This window comes from Pyxicephalus adspersus, chromosome 3, assembly GCF_032062135.1.
Source record: "Pyxicephalus adspersus chromosome 3, UCB_Pads_2.0, whole genome shotgun sequence".
In the NCBI taxonomy this organism is placed as follows: Eukaryota; Metazoa; Chordata; class Amphibia; order Anura; family Pyxicephalidae; genus Pyxicephalus; species Pyxicephalus adspersus.
Window position 1 is genome coordinate 67,603,368 of NC_092860.1, and position 26,489 is coordinate 67,629,856.

The window sequence follows — 26,489 nt, forward strand, 5'->3', positions numbered from 1 at the left end:
TGTCCCACATGCACAGATTACAGGGATACTTGGTGTATCCGCGTTGCTGACCAAGAAGGTCAACACAGATGACCCAATTGTGTTGGTAATATTGCAACAACTCAATGACAATCTTTTTATGTCTGCATATTCTTCACAAGGAGAAACTGAGTGGCCAATTGGGACTGCCCCAAATATATTGCCATTATTAAGGAGGACACACTTAAAGCTCCGCTTTGAGCTATCGATGAATAGTCGCCATTCAGTTGAGTTAGATTGGAATTCCCAATTCCTCCAGTTTGTCAGTTCTAAAGTACTGTATAAATGCAATTTCCTGGTTCGAAAGTACGATACCTTTGTTCCTTTTTCAAGTAAGTTTTTTTCACGCAGTCTTGATGCTAGGTGTTCTGAAGCCTTCTACGATAGTCCTAAATCACGCGCCAAATCACTCAACTCACCTCTTTAATTTCAAACTCTTCATCATTGTTGTCACCTAGTTCATCACCATAATGATGTTCTTTAAGAGAGGGTAGTATAACCAAAACCGGCACTGGGATTTTATCTGAATGAGCCACTAGGCGTATAGCCGATGGTAGACTAGGATATTCTATGTTACATTTATTTTTCTTGGTATATCCTAAAGATTTCACTATAGAAAAGTAACAGTCACTGAAATTATCTCCTGGCTCTTGCCAAACCATAGGTATACCAAATGGCATCTTATCACGTGTTCCCTTTGTCCACATCGGTAAACCCTCGACAAACTGTTTGCACACCTTATGAGGAGCCCAAGGGTTATCTTAATCACCAAGTTTAACTTGAAATATGACAAATAGGCTTGCTCTACAAATGTGCTGATGTTCGCCCTTTGACTGGGAATGGTGAAACTGCCACAGATATAACAAAATGAATCAGGGTTGTTTAGGCTCTTATGAGAAGAAACAGCTGAGCCAGACATGATCTGAAAGAAAGGAAATATGTGTGTATGTAGAAAAATAGATTTTGCTTATTCACTATGTAGAGCAGCGCACAACCTCTGACCACACTGTCTTGCATGTAAATAAATAGCCTATACAAATCCACGCTACAGTAATCACATTATTATAAGCGGTAGAGAAAAAACCTGACTTGATAGAAGAAAACTAACTGCACTCTCAGAACCAGCATACCTATTTTAGTGTAAATAGGCTTGTAAAAAATTGAAGTCAACAAAAAATTTGTTCAATTTTGTTTCCCAGTGAGGAACTAGGTCCCACAGCCTCTTACTATAAAAGGGTGGATTTCCAACTAAACTTCTTTAAACCAAATTGCAGGCAGGTACTTATTGCAAAAGGGGCACCTTTGTTGCTTCTATCAAGACCTGAAGAACTGAATCAGTTAAAGATGTTCGCCCAGGCAATGAAGCAAGGACTTATATTAGGGAAAACAAACTGAGACAGCAACATGGAGGAGGATGGGTTTTTGTGGGCAGGTTGGCAGTCTATATAATTGGGGGGTAGTCATTGTGGGCTATCTCCTGTCATGGAGATCTAATGGCTTTAAACCACTGACCGAAAAGAGTTATGCAGTTTAGTTCTCATTTTTATTGAACAGACAGCCAAGTTTCTCGCATTTCCAGAAGCAGGTTAAAAACTAAATTACTATATTTCTCATAGCACATGGTTTTTTTAAGAGCAATACCAACATAAGAATGCAATTGTGGAGCTAATAATGATATCCACTAAATGACACAGGAAAAATCATCACTAGAAATCAAAATCAAATAAAACTCCATCCCCAAAGGAAATTGAGAAGTCTAGGAGATTAGGAACATATAAAAAAAGTGATTGCTCGTGCTCCTGTAGCTTGCAGGCCAACCCCAGACAATTTATATCCTAAGCTTCCTCCTGCTTTGTTGCCCACCAATTCCTCTCCCCTAACTTGTGGGACAGAGACTTCTTCTATCCCTCGACCTACAGCCCTGGCTTCCTCTGGCCCACAGATTCTGCCTTATCACTCCAAGGGCCTGGAATAATTCTAGCAGATGTAATCAATAAAAGTTCTTCAGTGGTCACAGTCTTCCTCCTTCCTTATCCTTTTAAATTCAAGTGGCAGGAAAAAAAAGGGGGTATAGGCACAAAAATCAATAGGCCACTTAAAAATGTCAGGCCTTCTACCGGTTTACATTATATATCCTGCCATGTTTGTCTCTGTGTGTGTCCCCAGGACCTGCAGGAACCAGCCAGGGGATTTTTTTTAAAGTTTTAAGCGACCCTGAGTGTGACTCAGGATTACCTTTCATTGCAGGTAAAATCCACCCCGAGTCACACTTGGGATTACCGCTAGGGGGTTAAATAAAAACAAAGTTTTTGCTGCAACTCACGCTTTAAATTTTGTTTTCTGTAATACTTCTTTTCCACCAGTGGATTCCGCCATTGTTTTACTTACTCTAGAGGTCCAAGTGGTCATGATCAGTGGTAAAACTACACACCGTGGGCTCTGAGTACTACTGCAGTGAACATGCCATGCTACATGTTATATGTGTACCGCTTAGAGCAGTGGTGCCCAACCTTTTTTCATTTGGAGGTCGCTGTTGACATTGAGATAAAACTCGCTGACCACAATGCAAACAAACATTTAAGATGTATGTTTAACCTCCCTGGAGGTATTGGCAAGTGTGGCTCGGGGTTCATTTTCATTACCAAAAGCAGTAAACCCGAGCCAGACTTGGGGTGGAATTGCCAGGGAGTCTTTAAGTTCTACCTGGTCCCCACGTTCCCGCGGCATCCTCCAGCGGTGCCTGTGGCATTCTACCAACGATGCGCGCGGCATCGTCCAACAATTCCCGGCATCTGTGTCCCCAGTGTGTGAACGTTGGAGAGGTGAGGCCAGGGAAAGCAAATGCCGGCCGGGTCGTGTGAGCGTGCGGCTTGGGTGGGGGGACATGCGACTGAAAGGCAGGACCAGGCGGAAGTTTGAAATAATAAATATTTTTCACTGTACTGCTTTTACATTTAAAAATACTTATTATTCAGACCACCAGGGAGGTTTAAAGTAGAATAATTTTAATTTAAAATGAATTTCAATTGAAACGTTTCTAGTTACCATAACGTACAATGTGCACCAAAAAAAGGAATGACAAATCAGGAACTTCTGCAATGTGTGAAAGTAGTAGCATGATATGATGGTTAAAAAATATTATTGGTAAGGGGGGGGGGGGGGGTTGGCAAAAGGCATTTTGCACTGGCTTACACATTTCCAGTTGCCAACATTTCTCTGTTCCAGAAAAATTGGGGTTCAGAGAAGGTAAGTGGCCGGCTATGTGTAACAGGTACTCCACCAGCTGCTCAGCATCTGCAGATTTGATTCCAGGCGGTAGTGAGCGGTACTGAGCGTCTCCCCCTAGGCAGGGTACAATGGCATGACGAAGGGGTAACCGCAACCTCACTGCCAGTCTGATCGCAGCCTTGAATTTTTAATAATGAGCAAGCATATATTTCGGGCACCACAGCACAGAGCAAATTGGCATTATCCTAATGCTCATTGACATGGAAGTGGCCCCCGGGGATCCTTAACATGTGAACTTAATTTGGGGACCCTCGTCTTGTAATAGACCCCCTTAATGTGAAAATATCCCTGATTGTTATTAGGATTTTATGTTTGAGACCCTGTATCTGGCATGCTTGTTATGTTTAGGGGGCTGGGTTTGGTTTAGTAGCAGCCCTGAGGGTCACCTGTGTACCCTGAAAAGATAATAAGATATTAATATATTAAGATTTATACGTTGGGAGTATTGCCTGCTGCATGGACACAGACACAGCTCTCTAGCTGCTGCTGCTGGGTTTATCTCACAGTACAAGGTGGGCGCATAAGGAGCAGCACAGCTTATTGCTGGGGTCTAAATTACATGCCCACTCTTAGGGTGTTAACACTGAGCATTCTCAGGAAGTCTCTTATTCTGGTAGCACGATCTCACAGAGAAACATAGGAGATGCACAGACCCTATCCTCCGCAAGACAACTTGCAGAGAGGGAATGAGCAGAAGGCAGGATCTGGCAGCAGGGCCGTAAGTTGGGCACCCTTGGCTTACAGCAATAGTAAGGACTGCACCCCACTTATGCTTGGAGTGGAACCCAGCCAAAAATATATACCACAAAACTTTTCCTGGATATATATATATATATATATATGTGTGTGTGTGTTTATATTTACACACACACACAGATGAGCTCTTTACCTTTGTATGTCTATTTCTTGGCATTATGAGACTAATTCCCTCATTTTCACATTTAAATTACCCCCATACATTTTTTTTCTTGAATATCCAGGATGTATTATTCTTGGGATACCCTACTCTAGCACTAGGAGGCTCCACATTTCTAGTACATGCCAGCCGCCTTTTGACGGTTGCTCCAGTAATGTTGTGTGACATTTGTGGTTAGTATAAAATATGGGACAGTCTTAGCAATTGTGGGGTAATAAAGATACATCTCAATGCAAGTAGGAATGTTCATTTTTCATTAGTGCTGGCCTCCATTAAATGTTCATAATATTTGCCTTGACATTGTGACACAATAACTGATTTAATATTCTAATGATGACACACATTAGACTTTGGCAGCAGCAATGATGTTCTGAATGACCTCATTTAACAACGCAGACAATTCCTTGCCGTGACTCACATCTGATTTTCTTTTTACGAAGCATGAGTGTAAAGAAAAAAAAAAGAATTTCAGGAAATGTCAGCAGACGTAAAAAGTAAAAACAGGGGGAATGACAAAAAGAGGGCAGCGGTGGAATAGTAAAGAATCCCTTCTCCAGTTCTGAAGGGCTTGGTAATTTTGGCAACCAATGTGGGCGGGGAAATGAATGGGACTACAGGCATATTAAGCTTGTCAGTTCTCAGTTGCTCAGACTTGCAAAAGGGTTTTCCTTAACCTGCAAGCTGTCGCTTTCTTTTTTATGTGCTTCAGTTGCTTCCATTGCACAAGCTAAAAAACCTATATTATAATTAAACCTCCTAGACAAGCGACTTCCTTATAGCAGTACCTACAAGCAAAAAAATCTCCAGGAATTTACAAGATTCAAGGTGGAATTTTTTTAAAGAGCTCAAGTGCATTCAAAAAGCCTTGAAATATGATCGCTTTAGTGCTCCCATGGATATGCATGTTAATTGTGAACTCCTTGACTCGTAAGTAATATTCTTTGTATGTCTTTTAGGTGAATGCATGCACAGGTTTAACAGCAGTTTAAAGGACATTGTCCTTAGCACAAAAATGACAACTGTGAACTTACTAAGCACTGAACATTTGCTGTAAACTGTACCAATAGAGGAATCATTTTTTACTGATATATCAATTTTTCTGTTATGAGTTACAAGTTATTCTGTACATTGAAACTGTTTTTTTTGTTAGGTTTATATTTAAATTGTAATTTACTCCTTGGCTTATATAGCAGTGCTTTAAAATGTTGCTCTGATTTGAAAATTATTTATATGTTAACAGCAACATAAAAGTGTTTTGGACTGTAATAATGCTTTACAAATAAAAAAGTTAATAAATTGCCATCCTCCCATCGTAAAATGGAGATAGAGATGAAAGCACCAGATACAAGACTGTACATATAAACAGTAGTGGTACTGCTCTCAGCTGTTAAATGAAGTTTAGAACAAATGCAGTTTTTGAACAGGCTTTGTGAAATTGAAAGGGTACATCCACATAAATCCCTCTGCCTGAGGATTGCCAGTGTTTCCGTTGTGCCTCTTAAATGCAAGCTGAAGTTATTGTTTTAAAGCATAGTGAAAATATACAAAGCTGCAAGATTTGCTTTATAGTTAGGAAACGCAAGATCACGTGTACCAAAAAAAAGTCTATTTGGTCTGTGTTTAAAATGACTTTTCCAACTGATGTTCATGTGAAACAGGGGATGTAAAGGGGATCTGCAGGAAAACTACAAGTTTTTGTCTAAATTCCTGATTTGACTTGGTTGAAGGAAAGCAGAAAATGTAATCTTCCTTGAGGTTTTTGGTAAGAGGGGTAAGCTGTTGCCTGCAGGAACATATTAATTGGAACAATAAATGGGAAACAGTTTTAAGTAGCATGGACAAGGATGATGAGTAGCAAATAAGGCAGTTTAGGTATCTGCGTAGTCCCACTTCTGCTCACTGTCTTCACTCATTCATTCATTCTTCATTCATCCTTTACATTTGACAAACAGCAGGTTCATTAATCATCTCTGGGCATCACTTGCAATTTCTAAACACTGGAATTAGCATTGCATGCATAATTAATGCTTGTATGTGTCAGTATGATAGGAGGCACATGATACGTTATTTTGTATTTGTAATATTAAATGTAAATATTTGAGAGTGTAAAGGTGGCATACATGGAATATATATATAAATATATATTTATATATATATATATATATATATATATATATATATATATATATATATATATATATATATTGTTTATTGTATTATTTTTTTCTGAAAACAACACTAATTCAACTGAATCACCTTTACCAAAAATGTATCCTGGCATGCAGGTATTTTGTTATTTTTCGTCATTTTGTCCAGTTGCAAAACAAATGCAAACAAATTACCGCAGAAAATTATCCCAAGTAGACATGTTGGTAATGTTTTATTATATATATTTTTATTGTGGTCTGGTGCTGGTTGTAGATTATTGTTCTGGCCCGTGTGCATTTCTTAGTCTGGGTTTAATACGCAAGAACATTGAGAAGCTTGGTCCAGTTTTTGGAGCTGCAAGGGTTGGCTTCACGATACAATAATTCCTTGCTGAGTTATCATATTGGTATCATTAACACATTAGAGGATCTGTTGTATTGCAAACCAATAAACAAATTTACATGTAATGGCAAAATATCTGCAGTGTACCCATAAAAGTCAATGCAGTCATGTGCAGATTGTGTAGGTTGTAGAAATGTCCATACTTAATGTTTGCTTTTATGAAATTTCAGGTCGCTCAAAGTAGGTTTATGTGAACTAACTGACAAGCTACACTGGTAGTGCCTTTTTTACATGTTATAGGTAAAAAAAAAGTATTTGACTTATTTATTAAAAAAATTTAAATCTAATTTTATTGTTTTTACATTTGTAATAACACAATGTCAAGAAAAGATTTGGTTAGTACATAGTAAAATATTAAAGTAATTCCACAACATAGAATCCTGAAATTGCTTGTGCCTCATATTATGTAGTCTTAAACTGAGATATACCTCCTCTATACAGTAAGACATTTCATGTATTTGCTTAAAATGTTACATGGGCAAGTTCAGGTTACTAGTTAAATTACATTTGCTTTTTATATTTTTCAAGGTCTTTGTGAGCAATACGGATCACCAATTAATTTGAAGCATACATCTCAAAATCAATTCAGCTACTTTTAGTTTTGTTATTATACAAGATTATTATAAAAAAAAAAAAAACCTGTATTTTGTATCTGAACTATTTCACTTGGCAATTCTTTTTTGGTTGATATGGGAATATTTCGGGGGGGTTGCCGGGACTTAATCTTAATTAAGCAATTTACATTATTGCATGTGTCCATGTTTATATGTTACTAGCTAGGGACATGGCCTAGCAGGGTGTTAAAAAGCCTTGTTAGCCTTAACAATATACAATAAAGGAAATATAATAATGCAGTCAGTACATTTACGTTTTAAATTTCAGCCACCAATTTGGCCCGACTAAGCTCAGATTTTGGCCAACATCTGTGTCAATGAATGCTGAAAAAGACTTTAATTTCATTTTCAGCTCAATATTTGTTCTGACTGTAAGTATAGACTGCTGGAACTGCTCTCATTTCTTTCACTTTAACAAGTGGTCTGGTCTGTGCCGCTCAGTGACCAAGAAATCGTAATAAAATCAGTTTAACAAAGCAGACCTGGGGTCACACAGAATTGTACGTGTTAAAAACATCTTGTACTTGTTAAAACCATCTCCCTGTTTCTAAATTGCCTTGTTTCATCATTAGGAAACCTGCATAGAGTTCTCTCAATACCCAAAAAAAAAAAAAAAAAACCTTGAACAGAAGTTGGATGCTTTTTCCAAATTAAAGATTTTTTTTTTTCTTTTGGTCCAAAGTGGCACCAGATGGGATTTGCAATCATATGTTATTTATTATAGTCTATTGCTTGCTAGATGAGGCAAATAAGTAAAACTTCTTCAGATATATGGCATTCATTGATTAGGAAAAATAATGTTCTACAATAAAAGCAACTTTTTCACTACATTCCTTACTACTGATTTTTAGGTATTAGGCTATGACTATAATGTTATTTCTAATGTGGATTAAGCATTTATTTGATTGCGTTATTTAGTCAAAAAGCCCTTCTATGTGGTGTTTGGGTAATACTAAAATATGTAACTTTTGAGCATGCACACAAAATGCCTTAGATAGGCATATTTATTATTAAAGATGTTTATATTTTTCTGTTTTGATCGAAAAAAACATGCCTAACCGAGAAAAGAGATATTCTGTAAAATGATGTCAATATGGACAGAATTAAAACTTAAATTACTGTTAAAGCCCACATGTACAGTAGTGAAATGTTGGACAGTTTAATTGTTTACTACCTCCCTATATCACAGTTTGTTTGTTTATTAGGTAACATTAATATTAAATAAAGCCAACAGTTGGTATCTCCAATTGGTGGGATAGCGATTTATGGGGACTATACTTTTTTCCTGGTTTATCAAAAATAGTTTGGTGCATTCACTTTTCCTAGTCGACGTATAGGTAGCTTGCATAAAGGTAGCTTGCTCAACGATGTACTCTCCAAATGTAAATGCTAGGTGACTAGGCAGTCTGCTCATTCCATAAAGAATTGTCATAAAACCTTATTTACCAGTACCTATAGCATGCTTTAACTTTAGAGGGTTAATTAAATTAAGGTCATATAACTGAACTGAGCACTAAGCCCCTCACACATGTGTAGTAATTATCTACAAGTGCCTTTGACCTGGCTGTTTATCACTCTTGAAAAGAAACATTTCTGTAGATTCAGGTTGTGCTAACAAGATCAGAGCATTTAACTCAATCCATGAAAATCATGAACATCCCACATTGTCAGACCTTCTGCAACTGGTCTATAGGGCATATTTAAAATGACTAGCAAAATAAATGATCGATGTACTGCTACACCCCCCTCATTCAGTGCTCATTCTAAATTATTTTTTTAGAATGTTTGACATTATTAATTGCAACAAATGCTCAGGTTCCAAAAAATGCAAAATGTGACAAAACAAACATAATTGTGTCACATCAAACTCATTGTCATTCTGTCATCACCACAGGAAAATGATTGCATTATGCAAGGTTTAGGACAGAAATTGTGAAATCCATACATTTAATAAAGAACATTTAATAAAGAACACCAGCAGAAAGTCTTATTTAAATGTATTGAACCTGTTTACAAATTTGAATGGAATTCAATGGATTATTATTTCACAAATAGGCAAAACAAATTATACAAAATGGTTTTAGCCAAGACCCTACCATGGACAACACTGACATACTTTTTATGAAAACACATAACTTGGCAAGGTATTCACTGGGCAAAATTATTGTGTTGATGCCTTTAAATTGACAATGCACATGTGACATACCTAATGTAGATGATAAGGGTATGTCTTTTCAAAGGTTTACTAACACTGAGAATGTGATTATTCCTAAAAACCTCTCATAATTCTCATAATGAGGAAAAATTACTTGCATAAAATAATGGTATTAAAAAGTTTAAACAATGCAAAATGAACATTAGTATTTTCTATTGGATATGCTGCTGAATCTCAAAGTTGTCACATTTTGCAATTAATTAAAAAATGTTCAAACTAGGGATATGATTTGAAATTTTTTTTATTTTTGTCCTGTATTTGATTATTTGTATACTTGTAATATAACAATTGTAAAAAAAATGTGTAAATTAGATATTGACTATGCAACCATATATTTACATTGAAGGTTAATTCATATTTTCATTAGGAGTAACGTCGACTAGGAAAAGTTTTACTAAAAAAAAAAAATGAGTGGCATAGAAGTAAAATTATAAGTAAAACCCCTTAAACTTAGTAAAACTTTCAGTTTTCAGTAAACATGGATGCTTATTTTTGTTAAGATAAAATTGTTTATATAGATATATAAATATATATATGTATTATATATGTGTATATATATATATATATATATATATATATATATATATACCATAGGTGTAATACAAATGTAACTTAATATTATAAATAAAAAAAAAGATTTAATAAAAAAGCAAAAGCTTTTTTCAAACATCCAATTAGTTGAGGGGAAATTTAAAATGAGAAGAAAAAAACTTAGAATATAATAAATTAATGTGTAAAGGAAGCAAAGGTTAGCTTAGCCAGCATAAAGAATGACACCTTTAGGAAATCAGAAGCACTTAGGTGCTTAATTTAGAGCAGGCTAGAATCTACCTATGAAACTGTGTCACTTTAACGTGCAGATTTATGAAATATGAATTTTACTGTACATTAAATACATTGTATTTTTGATTACATCGTTATGTATACAAATATGGCAAGATGAAAAAAAGGGTAGGTTTAAAATGTGGCAAAGTAACTCATTTTATTTTGTCCCTTAGTGTTATTAACATTCTAACATTTTTAACACTGTATTTTCTTTCTTGTAATATTTATGAACAGATAATCAGACGATCAGGATATTTATCTAATTCAATGGAAAGGGTATTATACATTTTACCATATCATAACAACTATCAAAGTAAACAAAAAGTCACGTATACAAAGATATAGAAGTGTTTAATAAATCGGCAATCTGAAGTAACCTTTTTGGCTCAATGAATATTTGACTGCACTCACAGAGGAATTTGGAGCATAGTATCTAAAAAAAATGTATTGTTTTCCTCCTGCACCAACTTCTACTTTGCCCTTAATAAATTACTAAGCAGTGTTTCTCATGGTGCCTGTCAGAAATGGTGAACACTTAAATCTGTAAGATTTTATTAGGCAAAAACCAAAAATGTATTTTTTCAATCTATAACATTGGACGTTTGCAGACAAGTCAATGAGGGCTGGATACATTATTTGGTAATGGGGGGAAAAACAAAATTGTTATATTGCTCAATTTCTCAAATGCAATCTTATCTAACAGGTGTTCCTATTCCTGTGAGGATATTAATACTGGGAGAATAGGAACCAAATGATGGGCGTACGGGACTGGATGTCTGAAAAATCTTTAAGAAATAACATCTAAAGAGAAATTTTTTTTAAAATTGAATTCAGAGTAGATATTGATGTGTTGGATGACATGCAACTAGGGACTTTGTCACTGTACCTTGATTCCATGTCTTGATTGCACAAAAAAGAAGAATCTAATTGTAGCTAGCTTGCGTATTTATGATGTATCAATTTTACATAAATTTAATAATTTGATTGTACTTTGGCTGTTTTGTTCTTATCTATCCATATTTATTTTAAATCCAACTATTAACATATTATCACACTGATGCATTAGAACTTACTAATAGGACTGGTAATGGTTTTGATAGTCTAGATAAGAGGGTATAGAGACATATTGGGCAATACAATGGCAATATTAGATGTCAACATTTGGTCTAATGGGGATACCAATAGACACACAGCAAGAAGAAAATCTAGCATATGCGCACTATGTGCTATAGAATCCAGAAAAAGATAATACAAATACATACTATCACCAAAATAGCTCAATTTGGCACCTTTATACTTACATTCCTCAGTCAATGCAAGCCACTATTTATAAATACCTCAGGAGCCTCATTAATCAAGTAATCTAAAAGACTTGCATTACTTTAGAAACAACTAATTACATTTTGTCATTTTTCCAAGGCAGGTTTGGGAAAAGTCTGAAATTTTAGAAACCTATGTGAGAGATAATCAAGCAGGATTTTAGTGAACTATTTAATATCCCAACAGGTCATTTATTTTGGCTAAGATTAACCTCTCAAAAATGTAGTTTGCTTGGAGCACCTGCATTTATCCAGTTATGGTAAAAAAAAACATGTTCATTAAAAGATTTTAAATATTTGTTTCTACTAAGAGTCAGGCACTGCAGTCATTTTTGGAGTTCTGAAATTAAATCTTATTGATGTTCTTCCAGATTGTCTTTGGAGAAATACCATTTGGCAAGTAAGAGACACTATTATTAATATTGTATCAATGTTTTGAAATTTTCTCCTGCTTTCACTATTTTGAATGAAGGATTATTTTAAATTAAAAAAAAAAAAAAAAAAAAAAAAAATATATATATATATATATTTATTTATTTAAAATCTAGAACATGTTCGGTAGCGAGCCTTAAAATGTTTAAATTGGAAAAGGTCTCAAACAGGATTTGTCAAAATTGGTAATCAGGAATCTTGCTTCACAAATAAATAAAGAATGAACAAAGAACAAAGTGCAAATGAAACAGTAATACTAAGTGAAGAGGTACCTATGACACAAAGCCAAGTCTTATTTCCTATGAACATAGCAATGAACATAAATGCAAATGCAAGATAAACAGTGGTAGGTGCCATCTAAGTGTTGATCCAGTGAATAAATTGTTTGGAAATTTTGTACTTTTTATTAACACCCAGCAATGTGATTGTAATAATATCTGCATACATTTAATGGAAATAAAAAGAATAGCCTAGGTTGAATTTCAGTGACTAACAATGTGGTGGGTGTAAGAAAGAAAGAAATCAGCTCCCAGAAAAGGAGGTATTTCTCTAGGTCTCATTTACAGAGTTGTTACACTGAGTATATGTGATAGCCAGGCATTAGAAAACATTTATTAAATCCATAATACATGTGCTGTTTGTGGCACTATTAAAGACATACCATGAATAGCAGTAAACTGTTCAGCTGAGTACCTGTTTTTATGTTCAGTTTTGGTTTCTGGAGGTTATATATTCACTACTTCTTATCCCTTAAAATTCCCTGTAAGCATCTCAAGAGCTTTTAGCAAATAGAGCTAGGCTTTAAGACGCCAGATCATAATATTCATGTTTGAGATATAAGTCATGGGTTTAGAATGCCAAAAGGTTGAGTAACCTAAGCTTTTTAACCAACTTTCAAAAAAATGTTGATGGGTTAAGTTATATTATAAATATATATTTCATTTCACCATACAGCATAACCCAGATGGATGTTTGCTTCCTTACATAGTTTTTTGTTGGCTCTTTGCATTTTAAGTGTTCAGTGTGGTTACAGTGAACATTTTACATGCAAATGCTTATTAGTATATTAGATTATCTGTCTAATTCCAGGTCTCCTCTCCATATCTAAGGCCACATTCAGATGGGTAAATAGTCGTATTTTGCTGTATGTGTGGTATATTTCCATTGCCATACCATGACCATTGTCATTAAATATTATTATATGGGTTTTAATAATGACAACTTCATTTATTCACAAAGTTAAAAAGACACAAACTCATTCGGAACATGCTACAGAATTCAGAATAATATCCATTTGAACATTGAGAGGTTTAATTAGTAGTTGGTGACACCAATAAGTTAGTTGTCTTAAGGCTTGCATAGTCATGTGCATAAATATAGTTAACATGCTGTTAAAAATTGCTTTCCTTCATACATTGAAACCAGGACTATATGGCTACAATTTTGTGGGGTCCTTGTAATTTCACATGCTATTTTATTAATGTCCAATATTTCTGGTTACTATTTTGCAGGCGTCTCCCAAGTAGACACCCTTCTCTGGTCGTCCTTCTCTTTTTAATCTTTCCTCTAGCATACTCTACTTTTCCTCCTGACTTGCATCTGTTCTTTTCCTTTTTTGTATTTTTGAATTTTTACTAAATATACGATGCAACTGTCTATATTAATGTTTTCTCTCTCTGTATTCTTTAATTTATGTCACCCTTTAAAAGAGTAAAAACATATTGTGTAAAAAAATTGCACCATTAGGTAAATACATCCAAATTCATGCTTTCTTGTTCTCCTAATTCATTCACAAAGAAACATATGATCAAATACATGTTATTTTTTTTTAAATTTCTTCTGCACATTAGTTTAGCATAGTGACAATTTACTATATTATGAGCATTCTCAACTCCTTGTTCCTCAATTATATAGTTAAAGATATAAAAAATATTCACTAAGCCTAGAAAACAGAAATTGGAATGTATGGTTATGACATGCACATGATTGATTAACTAAAGTGAATCCTAACCTTATTCAGCAAGTAAACCTTGAACTTGATCAATATTTCTAAATTCATTTCTCAATAAATCAACTCCTGGGTCTGTGACAGACAACATATAAGCCACATAAGGTTTACTTTTTCTAAGCAAAATTACTGCAAAAAAATTATCAGATCAATAAAAAGAGAATAATAAAACTGTACAAATTTATATTTTACATGCATACAATATAATAATTTGCGAAAGTTAAATATCCTTGTAATTGTTTACTAAGCTTGTGTAACATAGCAATGTTGTTTTTGCAATGCAGCTAGTGGTCAACAGATGGTGATATAAAGCCAACTGTTCTAACACTTTCATTTGGCCTGATTTATTAAAGCCTTCCAAGGCTGGAGAAGATACACTTTCATCAGTGAAGCTGGGTGATCCAGCAAACCTGGAATGGATTTCTAAAAAGTCATAACTATTTGTCAGCAAATGTTTTTAATCCTGGACCAGATCCATCCCAGGCTTAATGGTTTACCAAGCTTCACTGATGAAAGTGTATTCTCTCCATTCTTAGAGAGATTTAATAAATCAGGCCCATTAGGCTAATTGTGTTGTATGGCGCGTAAAACAGTTTTCTGTATATTCAAAAATGTATATACTTCTGTTTACACTGAACTCAGTACCTATACAGACTAGCCAAACTTTCTAATTTGGGCACTCCATGTATGTATGTATTCCTTAACATATTTTTTAAGTCATTTATGCAGTAAAAAAACACATATAAAATAAGAATATAGTATTCACTACTTTATAACCTAAACTGGCATAGCAGAAACAAGTAAACAAGTAAAATCAAGTATGTTGAGAAGTTTCTAGATAGGAGTTTCAAGAGAGGATGTTTTTTTTTTTGTTATCTAAATAAATATCAACAATTGTTGCTGGGAAAAGAAAAATTAATAAACAATGTTCTTTGAATATTTTAATCAGTATTTAATCAATATTGGTATTACCTTGCACCTAATCAATGAAATATTTAGTGGCACCTAAACTCTTTACAGAAGATAATCAGGGTCTCCTAATGTATTAGGACTTGAGATAAATTAGCAACATGAGGTTTGCAGCAGCTATTATTCTTCTCTGCTTTTTTTTCTTCATGACAAGTAAATTTCCAGTTTGCCCTTGTAAAACTGGTAAGGGGATCATATATAATAGTAAAAGCAAACTGTTAAAAAAAATACATTTTAACACCCGCAAAGGGGTATTGTGATGTTATGGAAACGCTTCTTCGCATGTCACTCCTAGAACATTCATCTGTTGATATTGCTAATACTGTACATCATAGAGAACTTTTTTGTCACAAATGTTTCCTCATTTTTTGTCATATAATTTTTTTCTGTAGTGCCTGATACAGTAAATGCTTTGTCTGCAATGTACAAATAAAATCTTTAAATTTAAGACTACATACAACCAGCTTATAGGCTGGGCTTTCCATTGATTTTAATGTAGACATGTAATAAGATTAGATTTAGGGTTGGTCTGAGGTTGTTGTGCTTTTGTAATTTTATATGGTGTAATTGCTTTTTTGCAACTTATTTCCTGTGCTACATTTGGTTTTCTGCCACATTTTCCTTCTACAATAATTTTTTGAAAATGTTTTGCCTTTTAATATTGCTTTTGACAGATGTGTGGGGAGGGACTTTATACACACACCTTTAAAAGTACAGAAGTCACCATGACATCAAATATAGTTTGGTTATTTCCGAGCACTTAAGTATAAATTAGTGGATCATTAGCTGTTCATTTAAAAATACTGTAATCACATAAACAGATCCACATGGCAAAGCAATCTGTTCTTGCTCATTAAATAAAATAACATTACTCTGTCCCTCTGTCTTATTAGGAAATGTGTTTGTTTTGTTTTAGTAATGTCCCATACAAAGTAGTCTTGTTTAACACATCCGTGGTACTTAAAGACATGTGGCTGTTGTTAACACTACGAAACCTGTAAGAGGAGGAGAAAAGTAGTAGTAACAGCAAATCACAATAATTAATAGGGCTCTGTATTTAAAAGACAAATTAACTATTTTAATTAAGCCAATCTTAACACTTACTGCTAGGAAACAAGAGGAAAAATTAGAATATCATGTTAGCACCTTAAAATTAATAGTTAGCCTATACCTAAGTCAGTATAATTTTGTATTATTCCTTTTTTAAACTGATGGCTGCTATAGGGTATTGTTACACTATGAAATTCCTCATTCTCATTAAGGTACAGTTACCAGCAAACCAAGTGACATGTTAAATGTAATTTTTTTTTACAATATGCAAAACAGATCTTTCTATTATATGACCCCCTTCATACTGGCGTGTTCTATTATGTATTACTGCACACATGTAAATGTATTGTATCTTGCATGTTATGTATTTATTATTTTTATTTTTATTTATATACCACCGACAAATAGCACAGCATTTTACAAACTCCATGGTCAAATCACTGTACAAAGTATTTAAGTGTTGCATTAGGCTATTATTTTTGTAATGGTGTGGACCTAAACGGTGGCATTTAGCACCCAAGTGTGGTCCTTTTGCCACCTACTGTACTAAAAACTGAAGTTTAATCTGCCTATATCTTTCTTTCCTCCCCCATTCTAACGATCTTTTTGAGGGCTCTTTGGAGGGGCCAGAAACCTGCTGTGCTCTTATTTTTGAAAACATCACAGGACCCTGCCTCAGTAGTTCTCTCAGAAACCCTTGGCCCTAATGCAAGCAGTAGGATAGCTCTTGGCTGTACCCGATTAGAGGCTGAAATGACAAGAAGGCATCAATAACACCCCTGAAGTGTAGGACAGAAAAGAGGTTGCCTTGTTGCAGGGTGCTTCTGAAATCAGGTCATGCAGAAAGTGTTGATGAAGTGAGCAGAGTGAATCACTGACAGAGAGACAAAGTCATATTTAGCAAGGTCAGCAGCAGGTAGGCAGAGCAAAATCAGATTTAGAAGTAAGGTGCTGGGTAACTGGTAGGCAGAAGAGTAGCACTTCAAAAAGTACACTATATACCCGTTTCTCATATGGTGTACCTTTTGAACTGCAGGTAAGTAGAGCGGAAGAAGGTCCAAAGAAAGTCTAGTCAGTAATGGGTAGACAGACAACAGAATTGGGTTACACAGGTTTGCAAGGAATTGGCTGAGGATCAACCAACTTTCGTCCTTCTTCCACTGTTTGTACTCGATAAACAAACATAAAAAACATTTTTTTAATGCATGAACCAAAGGTATCCTATTAAGAGCAACCCCCTTGTTAGAGTTTACATACCCTGTAAGCAGGGATGTTTCTGGCTCTTTTTTGTGCCCTTAGCAAGACACCCCAACTGTACTCACCAGCAAAACTGGGCACCAGTGGTCCTATAGGTAAACATTGCATGATGGCATAATGGTATGATGCAGCGATTTATTACTAGACATTTCATTTTGTAAAATTATTCTATAAATAGGACATTTGCATGAAAAAAGTTCCATATTATTTTAGTATCTTTGTGAAAAGTGAGACAAATTTTAAGCCAACATAGAAATATACTGCCTGATTTTGAAGGCCACTCTACTTAATATAGACCAACTGATCCTGATAACAATGTATACAATCAGTTAAACGTTAGCTCTTTGTACACCTCCTTGCCTTGTTTCCTATGCATGATAAATCACTCTTGGTATAGATAAAAAGTATAAAAAAAAGTTGATAAGAAATATATAATGCCGAATATTTTCATCCCACAATTTAAAACAATAAACATAATTTATAAAAACATTCATAGAATTTTAAACATTATAATGATAATAAAAAATAGATTCCTATTTACCAGTTATACCTTTCAAAGATTGATATCAGTTAATCTTCAATCTGTGCATAAACATAGCAAAAATCTGACCCGCTAACCACCACTCATGCACAACAATAATTTTGTTTCCCTCAAAATTTGCTATGAATATCCTATAAGAAAAAAAGAGCAATGTGCTTTACATGGCAATACTGGATACATATTTGGCTGTGAGACAGCAGAAAATGCATCTAATTTAGAACTTGATATGGTAGTGCAATATGGTATTATTTATAGTATTAGTAGTAATAATCACTCAAAATAAGGATAAAATCAGAGAATAACAACTAAATAAAAATTTTAAAATGGTACTTAAATATTCAAAATAAAATAACACCTAAAAATAATAAACAATATTTTGGTGCCTTTGAGATAAAATATACCTAGGAATAATCAGTGTAATCATCTTGAAAATTTGTAGCAAGATATGTCCATTACACAAAGAATGAAGGCGAGTAAACAAAAGACCAGAGTAAAAGAAACCTCATAATTGACTGAAAGTCATTAAAGATCTACACTGTGAACATTTCATATAATACATGTTGTATGAGGCATGTTTATTCCCCTAGAAGCTAAGCTTTAAAGACACTTGTGCATATTGGTTTCTTAATTTTACATTTGATATTACTCACAATCAACCTAGCAACCTTACTATAATATATTATAAACAAACAAAAAGGCTAAGTATGAACTTCACAATTCTACAATTAGCATGATAAAAAAGGAGAAAATACACAAAAAACTTAGCTTGATAGCATGATAAAAAGGAGAAAATACACAAAAAACTTAGCACTAGAGATACAAGAAAAAATATATACATAGGAAGCTTGCCTGCGATCCTGTCTTTTATCTCTGCTGTGCAATATTTTAGTCGGTTAAAACATAACTCATGGAGTGAAAAGAAAAGAAAAAGTAGTACTTGTGTTGATTTGTGATTATTTGTAACACTTGCTGGCAGTTTTCAACAGGATTCCAGATGCACAGCACACTTTTGATCCCTTTAGAAGAGTTCTTTCCTGAGCTTATTTATTTTCACCCCATACTGTAAACCATAGGATCTTGTTTCAAATATATCTTTATTTTACTACTAATAACATTGTACTTTAATCTGTTTTTGATAGGGTCACTTCCAAATAGCTGAATAGTTCTTACCCTGCTGTGTACTGTCTATGCACACAAATCTAAGACTGTTTTTACAAATGTGTCCTTATGATTCATAAGAACTGCAACTAAGGTGCATTTTTTTGTCCAGATTTACCAATAATGCTCCACATCTGTAATTATATATATCTATATGATTTTTAAACTAGTTTGGATTTTAAAATATACAGCAAAAATGTACCTCATCTGTTATGTACCTGTATCTATATATGACTTGCTGCAAGGTAATTATCAGCTTGATGGTTCTGAAGGTGAAGTTAGTGTTGAGGTTAGGTTAGTCCTAAGGAAGTTAATTATATTCAGTGTCATAAGTTTGGAATTATGCTTTAAAAGAAATTAAAAAAAATCTGGGTGATCACAATTTGAATATGTTCATCATAAATTGTTCAAGATTTTATTTTCTTCAACACACACCCACTGAGCTATATTTAAGTCTGTAATCTGAACAAAAAAAGAAAGGCGTTATGTGGTATTTTATTTTTGCAGTAGGTCATATGTTTGCTATATGCACTATCTACAGTATATAGAGGCTAGAGGATAGTTTTTTGGGGGAACCAAAAGAAGCAAAATTTTATTTAGTTTTTTATGACGGGTTTACCTTCAATGATGTGAAGATAGGCAAAGCTCCACATGTGAAAATTGCTGTAATTTGGAGACATTTAAATTTAGTTTCTCTAAATGAGAATACATTGTTTTGATTAGTTTTAATGATTAGGCTTGTTGTTTAAAGGTATTTTGTTTTAGGGTAGGGGTTACTGGGTTAGATTAAGGGATAACTGTTAGGGTCAGATTAACAGTTAGAGCATATTTTAAGATTATTATTTATAAAACATTCACTGGTGGTGAGTAATAATTGTCATTTAAAACCTGAGCACCTGCAATGAAATATTAAGGGTTAATTACTATTGGTTGAATGTTAAGGTTCAGGCAAGATTGAGATGTAGGTGTATCAAGATTTTACTCAAGACTGGTAAAAGTAAGTAGAAAAAGTGGTAGGGTTTTGGGTGGCAATAAAACAAGTCAAAACTTGTTTTGACTTTAAAGTTGCTTTAAAGTCAAAACAAGCTGTCTATTTCTTAATAAAATGCTTTATACCCATCTCATCACCTGAGCTGCAGAACCCCACAATCTTGTGAATGAAATGTGAGGGTTGAGGGTTTTGGATGGCAATGAAACCCTTTCATGCTTTCATTATTGAAAGCCTGACACTAAAGTGCCTTTATAGTGGGCTACTAACAAAGAAAATGCATACATACGTAACAATACCAGAGTGCTGAAAGTGTGTTGTCATCCTGTCACTCACCTTTCCAACATTACACAGACATGGCTGATGTTTTCACCATCAGAATACCTGCCCTGAAACATACTATGCAGCAATCACTGGCAATAAAAGTGAGTTTTCACATGGTAATGCGATAAGATTGGTAGCACAAAGATGAAACACAGTATAAATATGATATAATAAAGGGCAACAGTGTATAATACAATGATACAATATGACATCAAATATAATATAGTAAGAGTCTACATCCATTTTAATGAGATGTTATGACTATTTAACCCTATCACATTGTTTTTGCTACAGCATATTCCCATTGACTGAGACTTCAATAAGTCTTATCCATGTAAATATGACATTTAGCTTTGCCAGGCATAGTGCGCAAGATTGCAAGTGCCCAATCGCCCTCCTTGTGTTTTTCCAATGGAATTCTTACAGCATTGTTTGGATGACATAAGAAAACTAGCATGTGTGTAAAATGACACTTAAAATTATATTGCAAATATGATAAACAGCTTTCTTGTAGTAACTATATCACTTGTATATAGAATAAATGAATAATAAAGTGGTGTTGCCATCAACTAAAAAAACCTTATGTTATTTTTTTTAAATAACCCAATTTAATACATAATTAACTGTATTCAGTTTTATTTAAGTGTTCAGGGGAGCAAAGAGTTAATATTTTTTCTGGGTTTTTTTTTTATCATGTACTTTTTTTTCAATTGATTTGTTGTTTTGTTTGTTTTTATTGCCCTTCATAACAAAAATGTAAATTAGGAAAAAATGTCTATTTTTCCTATTCCAAACTTTGATATGATTTGAATGAGAAATGTAATTTTTGCAATGACAACTGTTTAAATTGATTATGCAACTTGCATTCAGAATGTACAGTCTTAAGCTACGTACACACTTGCAATGGTTGTCATCCAAAAAATGGCTCAGGGCTGATATCGGATGAGAATCTAGCGTGTGTACAGCGCCGATCATCCGTTGTCCGAACAATGACGATGGAGGATGAACAATCGTAATGGAAGTGAAGGGGTGCTGCTCCGTTGTTCTCCCCCTCCCCTCTTCATAGACCAGAATGGTGCTGTATGTACAGCACTTGTTCATGCATCGTGCAGTCCTTAGTCATTGATCCTTTCCAACGACAATTATAGCACGTGTGTACCCAGCTTTGGTCTCTTTCAGGGCCTGTGTGACAAATTATAGAATACAATGTATACTTTTTATTTACAGTAAAACTAAAATTTTATTTAAAATGAAAACTGGTTAAAACATTTTTTTTAAATCTTGTTTTCTAAAAATGGCATTGAAAATAAAATTATTATTTTAGAACCCATTATTGCCAAAAGAAAACTTAGTTTGTCCCCTCAAAAACCAAACATACCAATCTTTATGTAACAAGCCTAAAGTGGAAATGTAAAAAAATTCCCTGGTCTATCATATACAGGAACAAATGCTACAAAACAAGCTGTCTATTTCTTAATAAAATGCTTTATACCCATCTCATCACCTGAGCTGCAGAACCCCACAATCTTGAGGAAATGTTCTTGTTGAAAAAGCTGCAATGGACACTTCTGGGAATGTTAGGTGCCTGCACACCCTAATGCACCCCTACATCACTACAAGACATTTAATGATGAAGCCACGGGCAAAAGGAACCACCTGGTGTGTTGGATGCCAAACAGACCTTGCCAAGAATGTCATCATCATCTCGAGATGTTGGCATTCTTCAGTGAGACCATAAAACATCAAGCATTTTATTTACAGGAAGTGCTGATTATTATTTTTTTTGCAGTACGCGTTTAGTGTGCTACTACAAGATAATAAGGTATAAAAGATAATTGATAAACAGCTTTCCAAACCCCACTTACATGTTTGAGTCACAAAATACATTTACTTTTATCTTTGCATACAAAAAATTCCTAGAGATTTGTGCTAAACAAATAAATGCCAAATAAAATGTTTTCTGGTTCAAACTGTCTGGTTGGCAATCAATCTGATATTTAAAACACATGGTCTTGGATGATTGTCCACCAGAAAATGTTGCTGAATCTCAAAATCACTGCTTTATACATAAATTGTTAACAATATACATACCACATGGCATGGCATCTCTGATGCAGAGTTTTTTTTAACTTTGTGCAGGTGTATTTCTTTTAAGTATATTCATGGGGTATGGCATGCTACATGTTATGAATCAGGACTCCAAACTTTCTGTGATCAGATTCTTTGAAGCTTGATGTCTTCATGATACTTACACTCTTACATCCAACTTGTACATATTTTACACTGCCACAGCGATCCCAGAAAAAATGGCCTGTGTTGTACACATGGATGTCTGTCTAGTGTTTATATTGCTCAAATCAACCTTGGAGTCCTTTATACACAGAAGTTCTTGGTTATGATCTGGCTTACATTTGTTCCACTCTACTTTCTAGAAATGAAACTCCCTCCCCACTAAGGCAGTGTGACGTGGCTTCTGTATGGCAGAAAATGGATCAGTTCAGATAAAGAAGAACTTTACTGGTTTATTGTACATTTTTCATAAACAGTGAAACCAATTTGTGTAGTACTTTCATTCAATCCTATATAGTATAAAGAACATTAGATTGATGTTTATGAGTCTGGTATAAAATTGTTCATGGAAAACACCCAGACACGAAGATTTATTTATAAGATGGGTATGAAACACAGGCACAGTACTCCTTATCATGCTTGATGGTTTTGTTTATGCCAATACTTAACAGGAATATGTGCAGATATGTACTAATATTTGTTAAAGAGTGAAACAGTGGTCCACTATCAAAGTTCTGCTTTGTGTGTGCATACATAGTACATTCTGTATGTTAACTTTTGCTCAAAACCCATTTTTAAAGCTACATACTGACATTTCGAGTTATTTCAAAACCTCTAAGCATGTTATTGGCATCAAAATTGTTGGGGTGAGGTGGTTAGGGGGCTTGTGGAGACATGTGAGTGAAAAAATGATTAAAAATCATATTTTCCCAAGGTAAACTTTATCTAAAAGTGTTTCTAAATTAGAAGAAAGTGTTTAATTTACATATACTGTAAAAGTGTGGGCGAAAGCACTGCTTTTATGTCTATTACATTGATGCACATTGCTAGCACTGGTTGAAGTAAGGAAGCTGATGTAGTATGCAAAGTTTTCCGGCATCTATCAGGTTTCATAAAGTCCTTCCTTAACGTATTTCGTAATACCTAAAACATAGCTGAAACTCCAGGTTACGTTTTATTGACTTTTTACACTGTGTAGTATTTAAAACCCAGTAACTCATTCTTTTTTTTTTCTAAAAATCAAAGAAAAAATTTGCACCTGAAAGACTTCAAGTAATTTAAACTAATGCATAGGCCTGAAAAGCTGTTTTATTTTCCTTTCTATAGCAATTTACATGATTGTACTCACTTGAGTCGCTGCCCTGTTATAATTATGTTTAGCCTGAGCACGATGAAGCCACTCTAATCAACTTCAAATTACAACAATATGCTCTGTTAAAAGCCTAGTCAAAGCAAAATAAAAGATTTTGTATGGTACTTTCATGTCAGAAAATGAGACAGAGTTAGCAATAACATAGCTTTGCTATGAAGTATTCCAACCTGCCTAATATATCCTACATAAAACATAGCTAAGCATGTAAGTATTCTTTCACATGAAAAATAAAGTTGTATGCAGGGAAGCAACTAATATTCTACATATAAATAATGTGAAAGTATCAAAAAATATCAAAATCAAATATCCATTACACAATAGAAGATTTGGCAGAGCTGTGCCTTGTTTGAAAAGTTGTAACATTTCATCAATCTGCATTGGAAACGTTCATAATATACGTCTTGTAAAGGTTGTCTCAGTTATGTTTACTACATGTGAAAATCGGTGAGTAAAAAATTGTGTGCCTATTGTCCCTGGTACAAATGTGATGTTCTTTTGTCCATTTACTGCAGGTAATGCATTTGTGTTGTTAGCAGGCCAGGATTTATTTTGTTGTCTTGGTAAATAAAAATGTAATCATTTAATAAAATTTAAAATAAAAATGTAAAGATTCTGCTCAACACCTGTTTGAGGCAGGTCTTCAAAAATGGGATATGTCCCAAAGAACTGGCGTTCAATGAGAATGAGCATTGAATTCTTCAGTACCCCCAGGAATGTGCCTTAATAATACCATCTGGGGGCTATGAAGCAATTTTTTGACCTTGTAATGCATTGTAAACAGTACTGCAATATAAGTGATTTTTTCAATATATTTATAAGTTCGGATATCATCAAGCAACTTCAGTCATGTGAAAAAAAAGGACAACTTATTTTATTTTCCAAGGACGTCTTAAAATTAGGTAAGTACGACCTCAAACGAACAACACATGACATATTACAATATATATTTATATATAACAATATATATATATTTATGTCAATACTTATTTACAAAAGAATAAATCAAATGCAGAAGTAGTGTGGTAAAAAATGTACTACAACTTTACTAGTTCCATAATAAAATAGGAGGATAAGTAGCAGCCAGGTTCTTTTATTCAAATGCCTTAGACTAACTGTTCATCTGCAGCTGTGACCACCTCCTAATAAAGCTCTCCAAGGCTGGAAGATATACTTCATGAGTGCACCTGGGTCATCCAGTAAACCTGGAATAGATTTATTTTTCGATTTGTTAGCAAATGTTTTCAATATTGCACCAGATCTATTTAAGGTTTGCTGGATAACCAAGGTACACTGATAAAAGTGTACCTTCTTCAGCCTTGGCGAGGAAGGCTTTATTAAATAAGGATCACTATTCGAAGTCCCCCCACATTTTTCAGAGTTTTCCATCATTTCCTGGGTCAGTAAAGAATAGAAGAAAACTTTTTCAAAATAGGGTAAGTTAGAAAAAATAAAAGCATAATAAGTCTTCAAATGAATTAAAAAGAAAAAAAAAGTTTTCAGGACTTCGGAGAGCTCCAGTCAACACATCCTCCGACATGAGTTAATTTTTTGTTTTATCCATACCCCTATCAAGTACTTAGATAATATCAGGGAACTGAACAGATCACTGTATATTTAAGTTTTTGAACTCCAGACCTATATGTAAATCAAAGAAACCTTGATGGAATTCTGTTGGAGTAGTGTAGTTTTGCTTCATTTCCTACATTTCTGGCGATGTTGTTAACATTAGGCTAAAATTATATCCTCAGACTGTATGGATTATGCATATTGACAAAATTATTTTTTATTCTGTCAAATTCTCTGATATTTTCACAGGAATATTTTTCTGCCTTTTTCTGCCTTCTTTCAGCAGTAGTACATAAATCCTCTATACTAAGTCATTGCACTTGCGTCAGAAATTAATACATGGAAATGTTTAACACATGAAAACACACATGAAACACATCAGCAAGAATGGCACAATAAGTTAAGATTGAGTACTCTGAAATACATGTATTTCCTTATGTCAGAAAAAAACGGAAATTACACCACAGCACATAATAAAATACAAACTAGAACTGGATTTTGTTATATGGAAAATATGTGATGGCAAAAGTTTGGCACTAGAAAATCCATCATTAGATTTCCTGATAAAGAATAAAGACACCAAATGCATAACATATATAAAGCCAATGGAATGATTTGATTATGAATATGCAGGTGTATTGTTGAATTGATGAGTCCTCAAACTGAGCTGAAAAATGAAAGCATACTCCCATAGTAATTACATTATGCGTATGCGTTGCCCATGTAGGCATTAATGGCTGTGACAATGTACATATTGGTAATTTACTTACATATGTGGTTTGCCTAGCAGCACAGGATTTAGCTTATGAATGTATATCAGCTACATGGTTGTATTCCTAGATGAAAATGGGGGTTCTGTTTTAATCCTTTTTACATTATATATCAATTTTCATACATTTTTAATGTGGAAACAATGCAGCATGAAGTGCACAACAATATAAATAACAGACTATAAAATATGAGTTTTCTATCGAAACCTAGAAATAAAAATTACTATATCTGTCTATAT

At 34.1% G+C, this 26,489-nt stretch overlaps 1 protein-coding gene across 2 annotated transcripts in view; it reads left to right on the forward strand.

Annotated features, from left to right (window-relative positions):
- Window positions 1-4,861: 4,861 nt before the first annotated feature.
- The window catches only part of CRLF1 (cytokine receptor like factor 1), a 76,115-nt gene continuing 54,487 nt past the window's right edge, over window positions 4,862-26,489 (forward strand). Inside the window, exon 1 of one of the 2 annotated variants that reach the window (XM_072407087.1) lies at window positions 4,862-5,149. In XM_072407087.1, coding sequence (XP_072263188.1) covers window positions 5,095-5,149 — 55 coding nt within the window. In that variant the 5' untranslated portion in view covers window positions 4,862-5,094. The remainder of the gene's footprint in view (window positions 5,150-26,489) is intronic. The other variant, XM_072407086.1, reaches the window with a different exon arrangement.